General features: G+C 38.1%; 1 protein-coding gene across 11 annotated transcripts in view; it reads left to right on the top strand.

Annotated features, from left to right (window-relative positions):
- The first annotated feature begins 5,320 nt into the window (after window positions 1-5,320).
- Window positions 5,321-20,124, top strand: part of Sei (potassium voltage-gated channel seizure) — a 414,656-nt gene continuing 399,852 nt past the window's right edge. For all 11 annotated transcript variants that reach the window (XM_076772055.1, XM_076772051.1, XM_076772048.1 and 8 more), the window contains exon 1: window positions 5,321-7,628. Coding sequence is in view for 10 of the 11 variants with exons in the window: in XM_076772051.1 (XP_076628166.1) it covers window positions 7,553-7,628 (76 nt within the window). In the remaining variant the exon portion in view is untranslated. The remainder of the gene's footprint in view (window positions 7,629-20,124) is intronic.

Here is a 20,124-nt window from a genome sequence, read left to right as displayed (position 1 = left end):
AAAAATTTTTCAAATCGTTCTAAAAAAATTATTTTCGGTTGCGGGGGTCAATTACAATCATTTTTGGTCATTATACGTACCCTCGAAATCCTACCCACTTTCGAGAAAAAAAATTCAAATAGGTGCAGAAATTTTTTTAAAACTCCATAACTTCTGAACGGATTGGACGATTTTAATGTTCAAAAAGCCAAACGCCGCGTATTTTAGTGTAGAATATGTAGCAAGTATAAAAATATTCGAAAAGTTGTTCCTTGACCCAGCAAAATGAGAAAAACCCCATAAAAATGGTCCAATCTTCAAACAGCCATAACTCCTATAATAGTGAATATATTTCAATGAAACTTTTTTCTGAAGTAGAGCCCATAGGTACCTACAAAAAAGAATTAGACAACTTTTCTGTAGGGCGTCAAACAAATTTATTAAAAATGAAAAACTCATTTTTAAGGAAAATCGACAGGGGGATAGGTGTCTAAATTTTTCGGCAAAATTGAAAATTTTCAAATCGTTCTGGAAAAATTATTTTCGGTTGCGGGGGTCAATTACAATCATTTTTGGTCATTATACGTACCCTCGAAATCCTACGCACTATCGAGAAAAAAATTCCTTACCGAAAATCTAATTTGGAGCCTAAATTTTTCGACGAAAAAAAAAAATTTCAAAACGTTCTGGAAAAAATATTTTTAGTTGCAGGGGTCAATTACAATAATTTTTGGTCATTACATATACCCCCGAAATCCTATCCACTTTCGAGAAAAAAATTCGAGAAGGTGTTGAAGTTTTTCGACGAAAAAAAAATTTTTCAAATCGTTCTAAAAAAATTATTTTCGGTTGCGGGGGTCAATTACAATCATTTTTGGTCATTATACGTACCCTCGAAATCCTACACACTATCGAGAAAAAAATTCCTTACCGAAAATCTAATTTGGCGCCTAAATTTTTCGACGAAAAAAAAAAATTTCAAAACGTTCTGGAAAAAATATTTTTAGTTGCAGGGGTCAATTACAATAATTTTTGGTCATTAGACATACCCCCGGAATTCTACCCACTTTCGAGAAAAAAATTCGAGAATGTGTGAAATTTTTCGACGGAAAAAGAAAATTCCAAATCGTTTTGTAAAAAATATTTTTAGTTGCAGGGGTCAATTACAATAATTTTTGGTCATTACACATACCCTCGAAATCTTGCGCATTTTCTAGAAAAAAATTCATTATGGGCGGAACTTTAAACGTTAATGATTTTTTAACGAAGCCTCGATCAACAAATTGGTATTCTTGATTTTCGTCTTATTTTGGCCTCTAAAATCCCCAATTAAAATTTTTCCCAGGAGTGGTCGAACACCCTGTATAGCAACGGAGGGGTCGGTCGAGCACTTGTGAGAGCGCAGCCCCTCTGGTGGCGAGCATGGGAGGCGACGCCACAATTGTATATCTGCAGTGATCTGTTCAGTTTGTATCGTATTTGAAAAACATTATTAAAGTCCAAATGCTGCACTAGTTGCACGATAACGCGTGTAGTTAGTTTAGAAATAAAATGCAGACATGTATTCAATCGTAAAAGCTTACTGCTGTTTTTGGGCGAAGTGCGACCGCGGAAGGCTATTGTGCTACCCATAAACGAATTCGTTTAATCAATACGCCAATCGACTCGACGTTTTCAGTGAAAAATGTGAGTTCTGTCGTCTTGCATTTGTTTTATTTCTTATTTTACAGGCACCGAAAATTAAAGTTAGAAGTAACGTTATGTTTTGCCAATATTAGTGTGTTTCTTTTGTACGTACATGCATCGTATCAGACATGTACCGTTACGTAATATAATAGAAATATACATTATTTTTGTCGACATTTCGGATTTCTTCGATTTTTAATTCATTATTTCGGATGGGTTTGAAATAACTACGATTTATCATGGAAGGCTGCATCACGGTAAAATGGCTCCACGCCAATACCGGCCGTAGTTTCTTGGAATTCGTATTTCTTCATATTCGAACGGTTCCTGTGAGATACGATGTTTCAACGGAAGGTGTCGAAATGGTCGACGTTGACACAACGCTATCGATAGACGATATCGATAATGTGTCGGGGATCTCGGAAATCGCGTTAGACGCATAGTTGTAACGCATAATTGTTGGTGCAGCTATCAGTGCTATCAAGAACAGAAAAGGAGAGAAAAATAATATCCATAGATGTTCACGAATATTTGGTAAATTGATATAATCGTGTTCGTTTGGAGATGGTTATTTTCAGATTGTACACTTTTGCTCCGTAGAATTCACCAATTAACCTGGTTGATCTGCAAAATGGCAGCCAACGCGAATACTGTAACCGTTTGTCTCGGCGACAGTTAATTTACGCTTGTGCGCGCGTTCTTTGTTGGAATGCGATCGTTCGCAACGATTTATAATTAACCTTTATTCATGCAAGAAGTACAACAAAACGTAGGCGCGACGGTTGAATGAAAAGAGACGATACGGTGCACAAGAACTGCAACAGAGACCGGAAATCTGCGAGCTAATTGAAATAAAGTAAACAATAAAGCTTTCGCGGCTAGCAATTTCATTGGCACTGAAATATTAAACTGCCCGTCTAATCGCTTCTTTCTCGCACAGATCGAACGATCTTTCACCGATGTGTACACACGTACAGGGTGGCTTAGAAATAACGCGAACCTAGGATCGAGATTTTAATTTTATTCAAAAATTGTATTATTAGTTCGGTAATTTTTACTTTCTGAAAAAAGTTTCTCTGGTAAAAAAACGCGTTTCTAAATCTTGTAATCATGCTTCGAGTATCGAACGAAATTTTTTGTTAGTTTACGTATATGCGTTGGGATATACAGAAAATCAAGAATACCAATTTGTTGATGGAGGCTTCGTTAAAAAGTTATTAACAATTAAATTCAAAAATTTCAAATCGTTCTGGAAAAATTATTTTCGGTTGCAAGGGTCAATTACAATCATTTTTTAAGAATACACATGTCTTCGAAATCCTATCCACTTTCGAGAAAAAAAATTGGATAGGTGCTGAAATTTTTCGGCGGAAAAAAAATTTTTCAAATCGTTATAAAAAAATTATTTTCGGTTGCAGAGGTCAATTACAATCATTTTTGGTCATTATACATACCCTCGAAATCCTACGCACTTTTGAGAAAAAAATTCCTTACCGAAAATCTAATTAGGTGCCTAAATTATTCGATGAAAAAATAAATTTCAAATCGTTCTGGAAAAATTATTTTCGGTTGCAGAGGTCAATTACAATCATTTTTGGTCATTACACATACCTCCGAAATCCTACGCACTTTTGAGAAAAAAATTCCTTACCGAAAATCTAATTAGGTGCCTAAATTATTCGATGAAAAAAAAATTTCAAATCGTTCTGGAAAAATTATTTTCGGTTGCAGAGGTCAATTATAATCATTTTTGGTCAATAGACATACCCTCGAAATCCTATCCAGTTTCGAAGAAAAAATTCCTTACCGAAGATATAATTTTAGGCCAAAAATGCTTTCCGTGAGTTTTATGCGAATCTTTAAAACGTCATAACTTCTGAACGGATTGGACGATTTTAATGTTTAAAAAAGCAAACTACGCGCATTTTAGTGTAGAATATGTACAAATCCTAAAAATATACGAAAAGTTGTTCTCTGACCCCCTAAAATGAGAAAAACCTCACAAAAGTGGTTCAATTTTCAAACAGCCATAACTCCAACGATAGTGAATATATTTCAATGAAACTTTTTTCTGAAGTAGAGCTCATGGGTATCTACAAAAAAGTATTAGACAACTTTTCTGTAGGGCGTCAAATAAAATTATTAAAAATCAAAAACGAATTTTTAAGAAAAATCGACAGGCGGTAGGTGTTGAAATTTTTCGGCCAAAAACAATTTTTTCAAATCGTTATAAAAAAATTATTTTCGGTTGCAGAGGTCAATTACAATCATTTTTGGTCATTACACATACCCTCGAAATCCTACGTACTTTTGAGAAAAAAATTCCTTACCGAAAATGTAATTAGGTACCTAAATTATTCGATGAAAAAAAAAATTTCAAATCGTTCTGGAAAAATTATTTTCGGTTGCAGAGGTCAATTACAATCATTTTTGGTCATTACACATACCCTCGAAATCCTACGCACTTTTGAGAAGAAAATTCCTTACCGAAAATCTAATTAGGTGCTTGAATTATTCGATGAAAAAAAATTTCAAATCGTTCTGGAAAAATTATTTTCGGTTGCAGAGGTCAATTACAATCATTTTTGGTCATTACACATACCCTCGAAATCTTACGCACTTTTGAGAAAAAAATTCCTTACCGAAAACCTAATTAGGTGCCTAAATTATTCGATGAAAAAAAAAATTTCAAATCGTTCTGGAAAAATTATTTTCGGTTGCGGGGGTCAATGACAATCATTTTTGGTGAATAGACATACCCCCGAAATCTTGCGCATTTTCGAGAAAAAAATTCAGTACGAGTGGAATTTTAAACGTTAATAACTTTTTAACGAAGCCTCCATCAACAAATTGGTATCTTTGATTTTCGTCTTATTTTGGCCTCTAGAATCCCCCATTAAAATTTTTCCCAGGGGTAGCCGAACACCCTGTATGTATATCTGTCAATAGTATTGCATTTAAACGGCTGAATGAATTCCAACCAAGTTTTATATTTAAGTGCAATGTTTTTAGTAAACTCGGTACATATGTTCGTTATTAGTAAGAATGACAAATGAAATTTTGAATTGAAAAGTTAAACGAACGCTTTCTCTATTATGTGAAATGTTATTCGTTTCACAGTAAAACCACGTTAATAAAACGCACCGTAAATATCGTTCGATCGAAATAGAATTAATGTGAATTTTGACTCCGGTTATTACGCGATGAATGGGCGAATTCGAAAACGTTATCGACGGGGACGTATCCTGTTATTTGCTGTTTCTAATATCGTGATCTTCGACAGGCACCCGGTCATAATTCAGTCACCGTTGGAGCGTCAGACTAGGAAGAAAGCGCGAACAAACTGGCGCAATAATTAAAGCGATAATTTCCCCCATTCTTTGCCAAGAATCCACATTATCCGCGACTTGCCAGTGGCCGTGCATCCGGCTGGATTCCAGCGGAACGAGGACGACACGGTGCAGAAAGGGACGCGGGACCTTATCAATATTATCACTGGCTGGCGAGGGGGTATGAAAGGGCGGCGTAATCGGGTGGTGAGTGACGGTGGTGGGGAGGGGCGTACGACGCAGGCGCCGCGAACGACCCCCCTAACGTACCGTCGTCGCCGGCGTCGTCCTCGTCGTCGTCGTCGTCGCCGTCGCCGAGAGAGACGTCGGCCCGTCGTGCCTCCTCGTATTTTCAGTACCGACCGAACGACGGCGACTAACGAAACCACGGAAAATCCCTCCCAGAAGAAGCCACTGTTCGCGTCCCTCGGCTGGTTCGCTCGGCACGCGGGTTTGTGACGCCTCTGGACGCCGGTAAACGCATCCGATTAAACGTGGGAGCACGCGGGAAAGCAACAGTGTTTAGCCAGCTAGCCCGAGTTGCCAGTGCCGGGTTGAATGGGACTCTTCTCCGACGGAACGTCGCGATACCCTCGAGGACGATCGGACGGGCAGTGACGCAGGAACGTCGATTTCGGTCTGATCCGCGAGGCGTGGTGCAAGGATACACGTTCGAGAACGAGGATCGCGACCAGGAGGTTTCCCGGAAAAGGGTGGAGCAGCTTTTTCATCGTTTTTTATCGTCGATGGTCCCGATTGGATCCGGAAGAGAAGTACGCAGCAGGAACGAACGGAAAGTCGAGAGTGGTGAAAGGTGGGCAGTGTCAGTGGCCGTCGCCAACAGGTTACACGAACCCGATGAGTATTTCGAGAATTATCGGCGAGAACAAGTCGTAAGAGTCGCGCTCGCGCTGCCAAGTTATTGTCGCGGAGAATGAAGAAGAAGTATAAAAATAACTGTCCCTGAGCTCGAGCTGAAATGCACAACCGGCTGACCCCCGCGAAGCAGGACATTCGATTCAAGGGAGCGTGCGTTACAGCGTATCGTAGCGACCGGGGTTCGTCGCAGTGAATCTCACGGATCACGGCTCGTCGTTACGGATAAACGCGACCGCATATCCACCACGTGCCTTTTCTCGTCGTGATCGAGATCCACCATTATTCTCTCGTCCACTGTTTTTCTCCCCCACCGACACGAACGGCCATGACACTCGCAATTTTTTACCATCTCGCGGTCGAGAAACAGGTGACCACGTTCGGAACCTCGGTGGCGTGTCGTCGTTGAACTCGTGAAACGCACCGCAAAGCACGTTTACCAGTTACTCACCCCGCCCACCTCTCCCCGTACCCTTCCTCTTCCTCCCCCTTGAGCCCCTCGGTTCGTGGAAATGTCCGCACAATGCGCGTCTCTGAGACGTCCGGACGTGGACAAGTTTGACTTGGAGCCGACGAGGTCGAATCTCTGCGAGGCGTCCGTCGCCGACGAGGTGCGGCCACTCTGGCCGAAATCTACGAGACAGCTCTCCAATTTCTGCGAACACGTCGAACCGTCGTCGCGGTGCTCGCGATACCTCGTCCTTTGGTCCTGGCAATAGATCAGAGGGGAACGGCAGGTGTAGATCGTGCGTGCAGTGTAATTCGGATTCGAGGATAAGAAAGGGTGTCGCAAAGCAAGCTCGAGTGACGATTCGTCGGTACCTTGTTCTGAAATTTGTGGGAACACCGTGTGGCGCAGGGTACATCGACTATAAATAGATGTTTTCTCGCGTGGATCGTACGTCTTCGGCCGGGGCAGAGAGATACGTACAGTGGGGCCTCGTGACACGCACGTCGCGAGACGACGCGATACCGACCTTCTCTGTGTCCTTGGATCAACGGGTAGGAATGAACCATAAGTCACCGCTGCTGCAGCCTGCTCTGATCTTTAGATATATCTAGGATAGACGAGAACCGGGTCCAAAGGAAGTCGAACCAAAGACATCCAGCCTTTTTCAAAGGGGCGTAAGCGCGCTGACTCTGTCCAGAACTGTATGCCCGAATTTTCTACTATCGAAACACCACGAAACAACGATCGTCTCGCGTAGAAGAAGCAATTTAGGGGATGTTCCTCGAACCGAGAGCCAAAGGCACCACGCGTCACCGTTAACTCGAACTTCCTTGGTGGCCACTTCTCCTCCTCCTTTACTATCCAACTCCTTTTGTACGTACGTAACAAGTCTAAAAGCTGAACGAAAAGGAATACCGTCGTCCGACTAGCAACGAATCTTCTTCTTCTTGTTCGTTTTTTCGTTTCTCGCCTGTCGTTCCTTCGCCAAGAACACACAGGGCACAGAAACGAACTGTGACGAGCGTCGCCGTTATTAGCTGGTGCTTCTCTCTGTCCTCGATAATCATTATGCTCAACTCGTGCTGTGCTTTTTTCTACCGTGCTTGTACGCATGCTGCGAGTGTTTTCTCAGTGCTCTAGTGTTACGCGTTAATTATCACACCGGGCTTAACGAGCCCTCGATCGAACGCCAAACGTCTCGTCGGCCCAGGTACCTGGGAATATTCCTGAGATGCCTGTTCGACGAGGTCACGTGGCGCCTAGGACAACGATCATCGAAACCATCATCAGAAAGTTCGACACCCACGGTGAGTTCTTAAACTTACTGCTTTCGCGTGCAGTTTGTCGAATTTAAATAAATAAAGTCCAACAGACTGCTCGGACAAATATCAATTTCCGTAGAATTACACCGGTAGTCGCTCAAACCAATTTAATATAACGTTCTTGATCCTCTTTTAGTACATTTTAATACGATTAAAATACTCTCAGAGTAAATAAATAAACAGATTCTGGACTGACGTTAAAATATAGAACGTTTAATTCAAGTAGAAAAGGATAACCAACCAACTATGTATCAAATAAATTATGTACAGTAGATTCTTTCGACGATAACAATGTCCTTCTGGCAAATTGTGATAAGTGTAATTGAAATATGTAAGTAAGTCCATAATCGTGAGAAATTAGAAACATTGATAAGAAAAGTGGAGCACAATAAATACGGTATTAAACACGGCGATAAATTTAAAAACACAACAAACGTTTAGTGTATTCCTTCGTCGTAGATAATGTATCCCAGATAACTTTTGAAACTTCTGTAACGCGAAGGATAAGAAGCAACAGTAAATTACATTATACAATTCCGCAAAATTAGCTTGAAGAACGGACTAGAGTTTTGCTATACTTTTTACGAACTTTTAGCAATTGTAGAATGAAGGAATTCTAGCTCATCTTCTTCACTTCTATAAAAGTTACGAAACCTTACAATTCACTTCTAAACTGAGACTGGTTGTCCTTGATTCGTTTCAGTTTTATAACTTTCTATCATTTGTTATTGTACTTGAGCTGTTGAGTAATGTAACGATTCACGAAAGTACATGTCTCCATTAGCTTCAATGCAGTCATCTTTTTTCCAATACGTGTCTGTTTAAGTAATGAGAGATAGCTTCGTACGTCTTTCGTCTGCGACAACAGAAACGTATTATGAGGATAGAGAAAGATTAATTCTGGGTTAAGGGAAATGTGCTACCAACGTTCATCTTTCTTTCTACAATAACTGTTTGTACACGTGATGAATTAACTTGTAACCAAGTTCTCAATTAATTCATCACGTGTTGTTTACACGCAATCGTATAATAAAATTTTATTTAAATGCGGACGATCAATTTTACGGTTCAACGTCCAACTCGCGCATCCTCGTCTTTCTATTTTAATTTACAAAATTTATTTGCTTTTTTGCTCGATGTAAAAATACTTCAACTACCCTGTTACTTGTAAAGTGATTGATATATGCCGGAATGTAGGGGAAAATAACTAAAAGTTGCTCGTTTGTAACGTTTGTTAATTTTCTGAACAGAAATATCTGCTGTCAATCGTTCAGTTCATTTTTAAAAGATGCAAACTACAATGACATGGAATGGAAACTATTGATTTTTCATCGTAAGCAAGGAAAATCTTAACGCGCAGCTGCAAAAATCGAATCTAAATAATCGAAACGCAGAATTCAGTGTAATGGATATTGTCTGTTGAACTAAAAATCAGGTTTCAGCGATATTGCATATTAAACAAAGAATATATATAAAAAAACTGTTATCTGCAGAGTGAGCATGCAGTAAATATATTAAAAATTCAGTAAAATCGATTGACAGTCATTCTAAACGAGTGGACAATACAAAAGATATTCTATAAAAGGTTTGGTCTATATTTTTCTAAAATTAACATTTATATTTTTAACGTAATGAACCGTACGCGATTTCTATTGCGTGATTTTTTATTTATTAGGTCATTCCATAAGTTTGTGCTGAATTTTGAGCTAAAATCCATAATAATCCCTACTTATTTTTTTCTATTAAAATGTTACTCAATACTGTTTTCAGTAGAATAGTAGTTTTTGCTTCATGTTGTCTAGCATTGGTAAAATATTACTTTGTTTCTAGTGAATAATCTTTCAACTTTTACACGTAGTCATTTTGGTAACTTTTCTGATCGGTCAATGTTTATACTAGACAGAATAATTTCATTATTTGGTCTCAAAATAGAAACTGCTTTTATGATTTCACCAAACACGTATAAAAATTTTACGAGGACGTAAACCTAACTTGGAATATCGTGATCGTTCTTATTTAACAATGTTTTTATCGAGGAATGTCGTATAAAATCCATCTATCTAGTTTCTAGATACCTTGGAAAATGTTCCTTTTTATTAGATGCGAGCAAAGATGTGCAAGCTGTTACGCGATTAAATAGGTTTCACTCCATAAGCTAGTGCGAAACCCGTACTTTGAGCTTCGACACCACCGCCATTTCTCCCCAAATCTCTACAATTATTCACGTTGAAAGAAATATCGTAAATTTTATTTTCTCCTACTATGTTACGAAGCTAATATACAGGGTGTTCGGCCACCCTTGGGAAAAATTTTAATGAGGGATTCTAGAGGCCACAATAAGACGAAAATCAAGAATACAAATTTGTTGATGGAGGCTTCGTTAAAAAGTTATTAACAATTAAATTCAACAATTTCAAATCGTTCTGAAAAAATTATTTTCAACTGCGGGGGTCAATTACAATCATTTTTGGTCATTACATATACTCCCGAAATCCTATCCACTTTCGAGAAAAAAATTCGAGAAGGTGTTGAAGTTTTTCGACGAAAAAAAAATTTTTCAAATCGTTCTAAAAAAATTATTTTCGGTTGCGGGGGTCAATTATAATCATTTTTGGTCATTATACGTACCCTCGAAATCCTACCCACTTTCGAGAAAAAAAATTCAAATAGGTGCTGAAATTTTTTTAAAACTCCATAACTTCTGAACGGATTGGACGATTTTAATGTTCAAAAAGCCAAACGCCGCGTATTTTAGTGTAGAATATGTAGCAAGTATAAAAATATTCGAAAAGTTGTTCCTTGACCCCGCAAAATGAGAAAAACCCCATAAAAATGGTCCAATCTTCAAACAGCCATAACTCCTATAATAGTGAATATATTTCAATGAAACTTTTTTCTGAAGTAGAGCCCATAGGTACCTACAAAAAAGAATTAGACAACTTTTCTGTAGGGCGTCAAACAAATTTATTAAAAATGAAAAACTCATTTTTAAGGAAAATCGACAGGGGGATAGGTGTCTAAATTTTTCGGCAAAATTGAAAATTTTCAAATCGTTCTGGAAAAATTATTTTCGGTTGCGGGGGTCAATTACAATCATTTTTGGTCATTATACGTACCCCCGAAATCCTACCCACTTTCGAGAAAAAAAATTCAAATAGGTGCTGAAATTTTTTTAAAACTCCATAACTTCTGAACGGATTGGACGATTTTAATGTTCAAAAAGCCAAACGCCGCGTATTTTAGTGTAGAATATGTAGCAAGTATAAAAATATTCGAAAAGTTGTTCCTTGACCCCGCAAAATGAGAAAACCCCCATAAAAATGGTCCAATCTTCAAACAGCCATAACTCCTATAATAGTGAATATATTTCAATGAAACTTTTTTCTGAAGTAGAGCCCATAGGTACCTACAAAAAAGTATTAAACAATTTTTCTGTAGAATGTCAAACGAAATTATTAAAAATCAAAAACGAATTTTTAAGGAAAATCGACAGGGGGTAGGTGCCTATATTTTTCGGCAAAATTGAAAATTTTCAAATCGTTCTGGAAAAATTATTTTCGGTTGCGGGGGTCATTTACAATCATTTTTGGTCATTATACGTACCCTCGAAATCCTACGCACTATCGAGAAAAAAATTCCTTACCGAAAATCTAATTTGGCGCCTAAATTTTTCGACGAAAAAAAAAAATTTCATAACGTTCTGGAAAAAATATTTTTAGTTGCAGGGGTCAATTACAATAATTTTTGGTCATTAGACATACCCCCGGAATTCTACCCACTTTCGAGACAAAAATTCGAGAATGTGTGAAATTTTTCGACGGAAAAAAAGAATTCCAAATCGTTTTGTAAAAAATATTTTTAGTTGCAGGGGTCAATTACAATAATTTTTGGTCATTACACATACCCTCGAAATCTTGCGCATTTTCTAGAAAAAAATTCATTATGGGCGGAACTTTAAACGTTAATAATTTTTTAACGAAGCCTCGATCAACAAATTGGTATTCTTGATTTTCGTCTTATTTTGGCCTCTAAAATCCCCAATTAAAATTTTTCCCAGGAGTGGTCGAACACCCTGTATTTACAGATATATAAACGTTGTGCTTTAGTAATTATTCCAAAAAATTTGGCATATTTCCGTTATATCGTGTAAAAATCATCATCGAACGGTTCCGTGTTGATTACAGACATGTTTTTATCCATATGCGACGCATTATTCAGTGAAAAATACGCAAAAGAGACTGGTGGACGATTTTCAGCGCGAGCGACTGTTTGTTGATTGAATTAACGCGACGTTCGTGCAACAAATCTAATAAAGTAAAATTGATTCCACCGTTTATCCTCGAGAGTGCATTGACGCTTCTTTTCATAATATCCGGGGCCGCGCAAAGTTTAATGAAAGTTTCTCAAGTGGCGGCGGCGTTCCTTTCCCGCGGAAGATTAAAATAAAGTTAGTTGCTTCGGAGGATTGTCGTTCTGGGCAGCTCGATATAATCGAAGTTTTTAGAAGTGCTCCACCTGGGATATGGAACGAGCAGGCATCGAGCCAGAACTCCGTTTTCAATATTATTTAAAACATCTCGACGGAGGCGAGGCTGTATGGTAGGGGAGGGTTCGGTTAAATGGAGGAAAGGGGTAGTTCTGTTTCACAATGGGACAATGCATGTCACTGGCAATATCACTCGAGGCATGCTCGAAGTCCTTGCAAGGGAGCAGACCTGGAGAAAACCGACAGGGTTGGGGTTTAGATTGATTGTGGAGGAAAGAAGGAGAGCCGGCGATTTCTTTCGCATTGTCGTGATTCACTGACGTCAGTTTTCTCAAGGAAGATTAGTCGTTGGGAAAATTCTAACCCGAACTTGAGAATCGCATTCTCGCTCGAAAGCGTCGTCCGTTTATCGTCTTTGTTAAGAGCAGCGTTGACGAAGGGTTCCCCGCGTTTCATTGTCTTTAAATTAAATACAGGGTAAACAAAGTAAATGTTTAATTAACGAACATTCTCGCAACAGAGGCGAATTTACGTTTATATCCGATCTCTGAAATGAATTCTGTGAATTTAACTTTTCCTGCTATATCGAATCAAGTAAAAACATTTAATCCTCGGAATAATCCCTTTAGAATTTCTCTGGTAGTTTCGGAACCATTGTTTCCATTCAAGTGGAAAAGTTCAATTCGCGACAGCCACGCGTTCGAACGACGGAAATAAATAAAAAAAGAACGCAATATTTGATGGAACGTTTTCTCGTCGAACAAAGTCGCGAAGGAATTGAATTAGAAACGAGAGAGCAGAGAAACGCGGGAGCAACGATTCTATTTCATAGATTATTACGTCGCGTTTGACGTATCGCGGATTTAAAAGGACAGAGCAATTGAAACGTTCGCTTTGCATTCTCGTTGATTAGTTCTCTTTCTGCGTCGAGCAATGTACATACAAGGAAGCACGGATCCGTCAATAACAAGACGGATGGTCCTTGTTCGTGCCTTAGCACGGAAGAAAGTTAAACTAATGGCATCTGGATAAAAAGGCCATCTGAAAAATCTTGCCCCGGTGGCGTGGTTTTGTTGCATGCCCGAGAAAAACAGTGTGCGCCGAAGAATTTGCGTGGCGGTGACGTGCTAACAAAGGCCATAAGTCGATGATAAAGTGCCGAACTCTCATTTTTACGTTCGTGTCTTACGCCCTTAAACGTACTCCCGAGTTCTCTCTTCTTCGATCGGTCCAACTTTTTGTCGTTCGAGCACTGGCCACGGAAATGCAAAATAAATTGGGACTAAACTCGTTCGTTCGTCGTGAAACGCACTCGGTGAAACCGCTCTTTGGATTCTGATTTTCATAAATGTAAATTCAATAGTGTCGCTATAAGTTTGGGGAGAAAGTGTAATCGCAAACGAGTCTGTGTGGATATCGTCCAAGTTTAAAAACTATCGAATAACTGCTTATTCATTAAAAAAATTTTTAAACATAATTTAATGTGAAAGAATAAAGGTTAATCAACGGAGATCGCAACTCGTTAGAGGAATAAGGTTAGAGGGTACAAAGGCTTTTTTAGCCGATTGTAAATTTAAAGTTTCCTTTAATGTAATTGTATGGCACGCTCGATATTTCAGTTTGCATAATGTCCGAGTCAGGGTTTTAAATTGAAATTAATTTCCATCACCGTCAACAACGTATACATATTCGCTAAGTCGTTGAGATACGAGTGCATTCATAGTTGAGCTTGCGCGGATTAAGTGCTTAAAAGAGCCCGTAATTCTTTGCATAAAGCAAGCGTGGTGCCAAAAGATGCGATTCCCAGCAAAACATTTTGTCGCTTCAACGAGTCCGCTCGTTGAAGCGTCCAAATTCGGGAAAGGAAGATCGTGACCTACTTCGTGCGAATTTCGATATCTGTTTATTATTACAATAAATTCATTACTCACTTACTGCAACTGTGATCGTGATGTCGGTAATAAGAAGAGCAGTCGTAAAATTATCATAGCATAAATAATCTCCGATAGTCCGCTTTGTTCCTGCTGAAACGTCACCATCCTAATTAACGATTTCCATTTACGCAGAGAACAATTTATACGGTAGACGCACGATTATTCGAACGTCGTCTATCCGAATGTTGGGTTATCCAAACACTAGTCGATCGTTTGATTATCCAAACTTCGATTCACCGAACAATGTTATTTAGGAAAGGAAAACAAGCATTCTGTTTTACACTTCGTACCTCGTATATTTTGAAAATTGTACGAAATAAAGGAAATGTTCGCAATTTTACGCAACATGCCGCAGCGTAGAAATTGTAACCAGAGTGATGTAAGTGAATGGATGGGAAAACAGTCGGATCGATAATTCCTCTAATATTCGTACACGCTTCTAAGCATTTGCTGCATTAGAAATAGTTTTGGAAAAGTATTCGACCCAAATGGAAGAAATATTCCATCGAAGCAACGATGTTGAAAAGAATATGTCAGATGAGAACAATTGGGAAATGGGGACGACGAACGTGAGAAATTGCTACATTTTATCTTGCCTTGAAATTAGAATACACTGTTTCTCTGTGTAAAAATATAACTATCAGTTTATGAAAAAAGAGAAAAAAATTGATTATCCGAATATCGTGGACTCGATTAGTTCGGATAACCGAGGTTCTACGGTATTTCATCACGAACTGCCTTGTTTGCTTGCTCTTTTCTGTTCCAATTTGCCCCTCATCTTCCACGAGAAGATTCAGGAAGTGTTTAACAGAAAAACAAGTTGATGAGGTTGAGTATCATCGTTCGTTGACAAAAGCTGCGGCTGTCGTACAGAAGGGCGCACGGTAATAGGCATTAACACGATAAATTCTTGGGAAACCTTTGGAACGCCAATTTATATAATAAAAAATATGTATGCCAGCCCCTTCAGGGTGGGCTTTTGTCCCAGTGGCATTGCTGTCCGTCAAGCCTTGGCTTCTAATCTGACGTCCTCTCTATAGCACAGTACATCCAACCGCGTTCACTCATTTTTTTCCCTTCCACCTTTCTCCGCTCCTTCCTCATCAGCCAGCCATCTTTTCGATACTCTTCAGCTGTCCTCTTGTATCGTAATCGAATACGACGTTGGAGGGCAATCTATCTCGCACGCAAATACCGACAAATTGCATCCGAGGGCCTTGAAAAAGCTAAATAGTTCCTAACGACGACTGCGTAATCGATGAAGCGTCTGTAACGCCAGGATTTCTTTCGCCGAATGACAAATGAGTTTCGTTGACGACTTCTCTTTCGACTATTCCAGACGTTTAACCATAAAACGGTGATCTTTGTCGCGTTTGCGAGCGAAATTTAGAAAAGAGTTCGCCTCCGCTCCGATCGCTTTCGAGTTAAATTTATCATCATCTGTGCATCTGTGTATCAACGTTATAGAATTTTATTTTCATTTTATGCTTATTCTCGAGTTGTTATATAATTTTGCTTGGTATGGGCTTAAATCCAAAACATTGCAGAGAATAAAATAATTCTTCTAAATAATTTCATATCTTATTCGTTCAATTGTTATTGATCGAAGAAAAGAAAACTATGCGGTTCTTTATGATTGTTACATTTTAATGAAAGAACAGTTGAACAAGCCTTATTAATTTGGATACTTTTACACAACAATTTAATATGAAAATAGTATTCCTCTTTATTTCGTTACTTTTTTGAAACAACATTTTAATACTGTTATGAACGAGAGTTAATTGAAGCTTTCAACATTTTATTCTTGTTGCAAACTCCCTTCAGGAAATATTACATAGTTAAAATGAATAATAAAATTACCATATACAAAAGGTATCAACATACAAAGGTATGATGATCACGATATAGACTGGTATGTAATGCATATTTTAAAAGACAAGTTGGTTGAATAAGAAATATCACTTTACCAAATTTAAATTAATATTTAAAAAAATGAATAATAATATTTAATTGAAAATCTATGATCTAAAATATTAATGGAAATATGTAAGTTGCGATCTGCTAATATGGATTTTTTACTTTTCGAACAAAAACTTCGATCGACGAATCTTGTACCACGTGTCTGCAAATTAATAAGATGAAACTTTCCGGTTTCGCGATAGTTACGGAGGACGAATCGTAAAATTCCGAGGAATTTTAAAATGACATTTGAACGAACTTCAATTTAAACAGAAGTGTCGCATGAAATACGGTCGGTTCAGGACGCTAAGATTAGGGATAATCGTGGTATTAATCATGTTTAGGGGGTTATTCGTGTCAAGGACAGGTGGTTCGTTAAGCCCGCCCTGAATTGTGTTCACGCGTACACGACTCGGTCGAAAATGTGACACCAGGAACCTGGCACGAGCTTTCGTTTTCGTGTACGAAGCTATTAAAAGTCAACAATTGGTACCAGCGGTGCTTTAAATTGTACTTCGCGGCAGGAAGCTGATATAGTTGTTGTTGCTTATAAATTTTAGCTTATCTGAGAACAATTTAATTCCTTTCTTTTTCGTGGCTATAAAGGCGCGTTCAATTTTTGACGAAATTGTCAGAGGACAGTAAATCCTTGCGTGATTTCTCAAAGTCTCGATAGATTTGTTAGCGGGCCAGACTATAGCTCTAATTTAAGTTGGAACAAAATCGCAGAGGGAAACTTTGTATAGTTTGTAATCGACTACCACACAAAACAAAACAGTTGTTATAGACTTGTCAACTTTATTTTTTGGGCAATTTTGTTAGATAGTGTATCGATGCAAACTGAGCGCCTGAGTGATGTAGAAGATTCCAGTGTTTTGCTTCGAAGAAATATATACAGGGTGCTTGGCCAGAATGATTGAAAATCAAGAATACTAATTTATTGATAGAGGCTTCGTTAAAAAGTTATTAACGTTTAAAGTTCCGCCTGTACTGAATTTTTTTCTCGAAAATGCGCAAGATTTCAGGGGTATGTCTCTTCACTAAAAATGATTGTAATTGACCTTCACAGCTAACAATATTTTTTTTAGAACGATTTGAAATATTTTAATTTCATTGAAAAATTTCACATATTATCGAATTTTTTTCTAGAAAGTGAGTAGGATTTTGGAGGTAAGTCTATTCACCAAATATGACTGTAATTGACTCCCACAGCTAACAATATTTTTTTCAGAACGATTTGAAAAATTTCACACATTCTCGAATTTTTTTCTAGAAAGTGAGTAGCATTTCGGAGGTACGTCTATTCACCAAATATGATTGTAATTGACCTCCACAGCTAACAATATTTTTTTCAGAACGATTTGAAATATTTTAATTTCGTCGAAAATTTAGACAGCTACCCCCTTTGTCGATTTCTTTTAAAAATACATTTCTCATTTTTAGTAACTTCGTTTGATGCTCTAGAGAAAAGTTGTGTAATACTTTTTTGTAGATATCCATGAACTCTACTTTCCCCCAAAATTTCAATGAAATATATTCACTATTGTAAGAGTTATGGTCGTTTGAAAATTAGACCATTTTTAGGGGGTTTTCCTCACTTTACGGGGTCAAGGAACAACATTTTCATTATTGTTAGAATTTCTACATAATCTCTACTAAAATACGCGTTGTTTGCTTTTTTAAACATTAAAATCGTCCAATTATTTCAAAAGTTATGACGTTTTAAAGATACGCACGAAATTTTGGAGTGACATTTCCGACCTGAAATTATATTTTCGGTAAGGAATTTTTTTTTTTTAAAGTGCGTAGGATTACGGGGGTATGTTTAATGACCAAAAATGATTGTAATTGATCTCCGCAATCAGAAATAATTTTTTCAGAATGATTTGATATTTTTTAATTTAAGTTTTTAATAACTTTTTAACGAAGCCTCAGTCGAGAAATTGATATTCTTTCGTCTTATTTTGGCCTCTAGAATCTCCCATTAAAATTTTTCCCAGGGATGGCCGAACACCCTGTATGTATAAATTTGCTTTTCGACCTATTCTATCAACCCCCGTACTTCCCCAATCTTCCTACATCCCTATATATACATATATATATTTTTATATAAAAAACTTTTTATAAAACTGTCAGATATTTGTACAGATGAAAATTTATGCGTAGACATGGATGGGTATATTACAGGTTTAATGATCTCTATTATCCTATAATACGACTTTTTTCCCAAGAATATCGGTGCACTTTTTTGTAAACATTTTAGAGTTAATTTCCACTCTTTAAAGTGAATTTTCGTAGTAAAGAATTGCATAATACATATTCACCTACCTATATATTTTCAAAGTTGCAAAATTTGTTGAGTTTCCGGGTCGTGGGATTATTCCTTATTAAAACAAAGTTCTGATCGAGAATCACTCTGTAGAAGATTATCACGTAACATTCTGCACGCGCGAGTTTATCAAAAATTCCCTATTTTCTCCTGTATTCAAGATGGTCCTTGAAAGACAATCCTCTTTCGAAATCGTTTAAATCAACTTACCAAATTCACGAGAATTAGACTCCCTAAATTTACAGTCGATTTCTGGCGTCAGGGGTGGCAAAACTTGAGGATATCAGTCTCCAGCTCGATCGTTCACTCGACGACGTCGAAACGCTCGTTCCCGTAGAGCAAACAGTCCGACGCGTTCAAATCCATAAATTCCAATCGGATCGGTGATTCATCGACGACGATGGACCATAGCTGGTTAGATCGGGATCTCGAAGAAGCTCTCTGACCCACTTATCCCGTTGCTCGATCTCGAAAATCGTGCGACGAGGGGAGGAAGAAATGGCTTTGTGTACGTCACACGACTTTGACCGTCTTGCGAGAGGTTTCTTTCGGACGTTATCGCTGGAAACCAACTTGTATAAACGGAATTCACGGAAATTACAATGAACCGGACAGCAGGCTACCGCGTCCGCGTTTCTGATTTCCTTTCTGTTCTTCGACTTTTCTTTCCTCGCCGTTCACGTGCGCCGTACGTGTACATAATAACGAGGATACGTGTGCTCTGCCACGCGATAAATTCGACCAGAAACTTTGGGCTGTTGCCAGGATGGATATTTAAAATTCTCCGCGGTCCTCCACGAACCCCCTGGTTTTTTCTCCTCAGTGGAGGCACAAGAGGAGGAGGTATCGCAATCTATGGATCTATAGATGCTAATGGATCGGCTCATCAAGGCGGTTGCCAATCGAACCGATTGCTATAATTACTCCGGGTTGGAATGCATTAGCCACGGTTACCTGTCGCCGGGACGATTATGAATAATTTTATAACACACTGCTTTTTAACCGTGAAAATGTCTGATGTTATCGCTGGTATAGTCCGGACCACAATATAGCGAGGTCGTAAACTCGAGTGGGTGTCAAAGTTTACACGTTTCAGCTCCCGAAACAAATGAATTGACATAAATACGAGCAACTAAGGGTCTTAGACCATAGTCAGGGCTATACGAAGAAATATTTTATCTAGTGTCGCCATTTTTAGAGGTATCGTAACAGGTAAAGGTCTTACTTAAGTCTTCAATATCTTAATGTACCTGTTTATAATACAGGATGTTCGACCACCCCTGAGAAAAATTTGAATGAGAAATTTTAGAGGCCAATATAAGACGAAAATCAAGAATACCAATTTCTTGATGGAGGCTTCGTTAAAAAGTTGTTAACAATTAAATTACAAAGTTTCAAATCGTTCTGGAAAAATTATTTTCGGTTGCGGGGGTCAATTATAATCATTTTTGGTCAATAGACATACCCTCGAAATCCTATCCAGTTTCGAAGAAAAAATTCCTTACCGAAAATCTAATGTGAGGTCAGAAATACTTCCCTGAAATCTCATGCGAATCTTTAAAACATTATAATTTCTGAACGGATTGGACGATTTTAATGTTTAAAAAAGCAAACTACGCGCATTTTAGTGTAGAATATGTACAAATCCTAAAAATATTGGAAAAGTTGGTCCTTGACTCCGTAAATTGAGAAAAACCACATGAAAATGGTCCAATTTTCAAACAGCCATAACTCCTACGATAGTGAATGTATTTCAATGAAACTTTTTTCTGA

The sequence above is a fragment of the Colletes latitarsis genome, chromosome 8 (genome assembly GCF_051014445.1).
Source record: "Colletes latitarsis isolate SP2378_abdomen chromosome 8, iyColLati1, whole genome shotgun sequence".
NCBI lineage: Eukaryota > Metazoa > Arthropoda > Insecta > Hymenoptera > Colletidae > Colletes > Colletes latitarsis.
The sequence above is the reverse complement of the archived record's forward strand: the minus strand, read 5'-3'. Positions and strand labels throughout refer to the sequence as shown.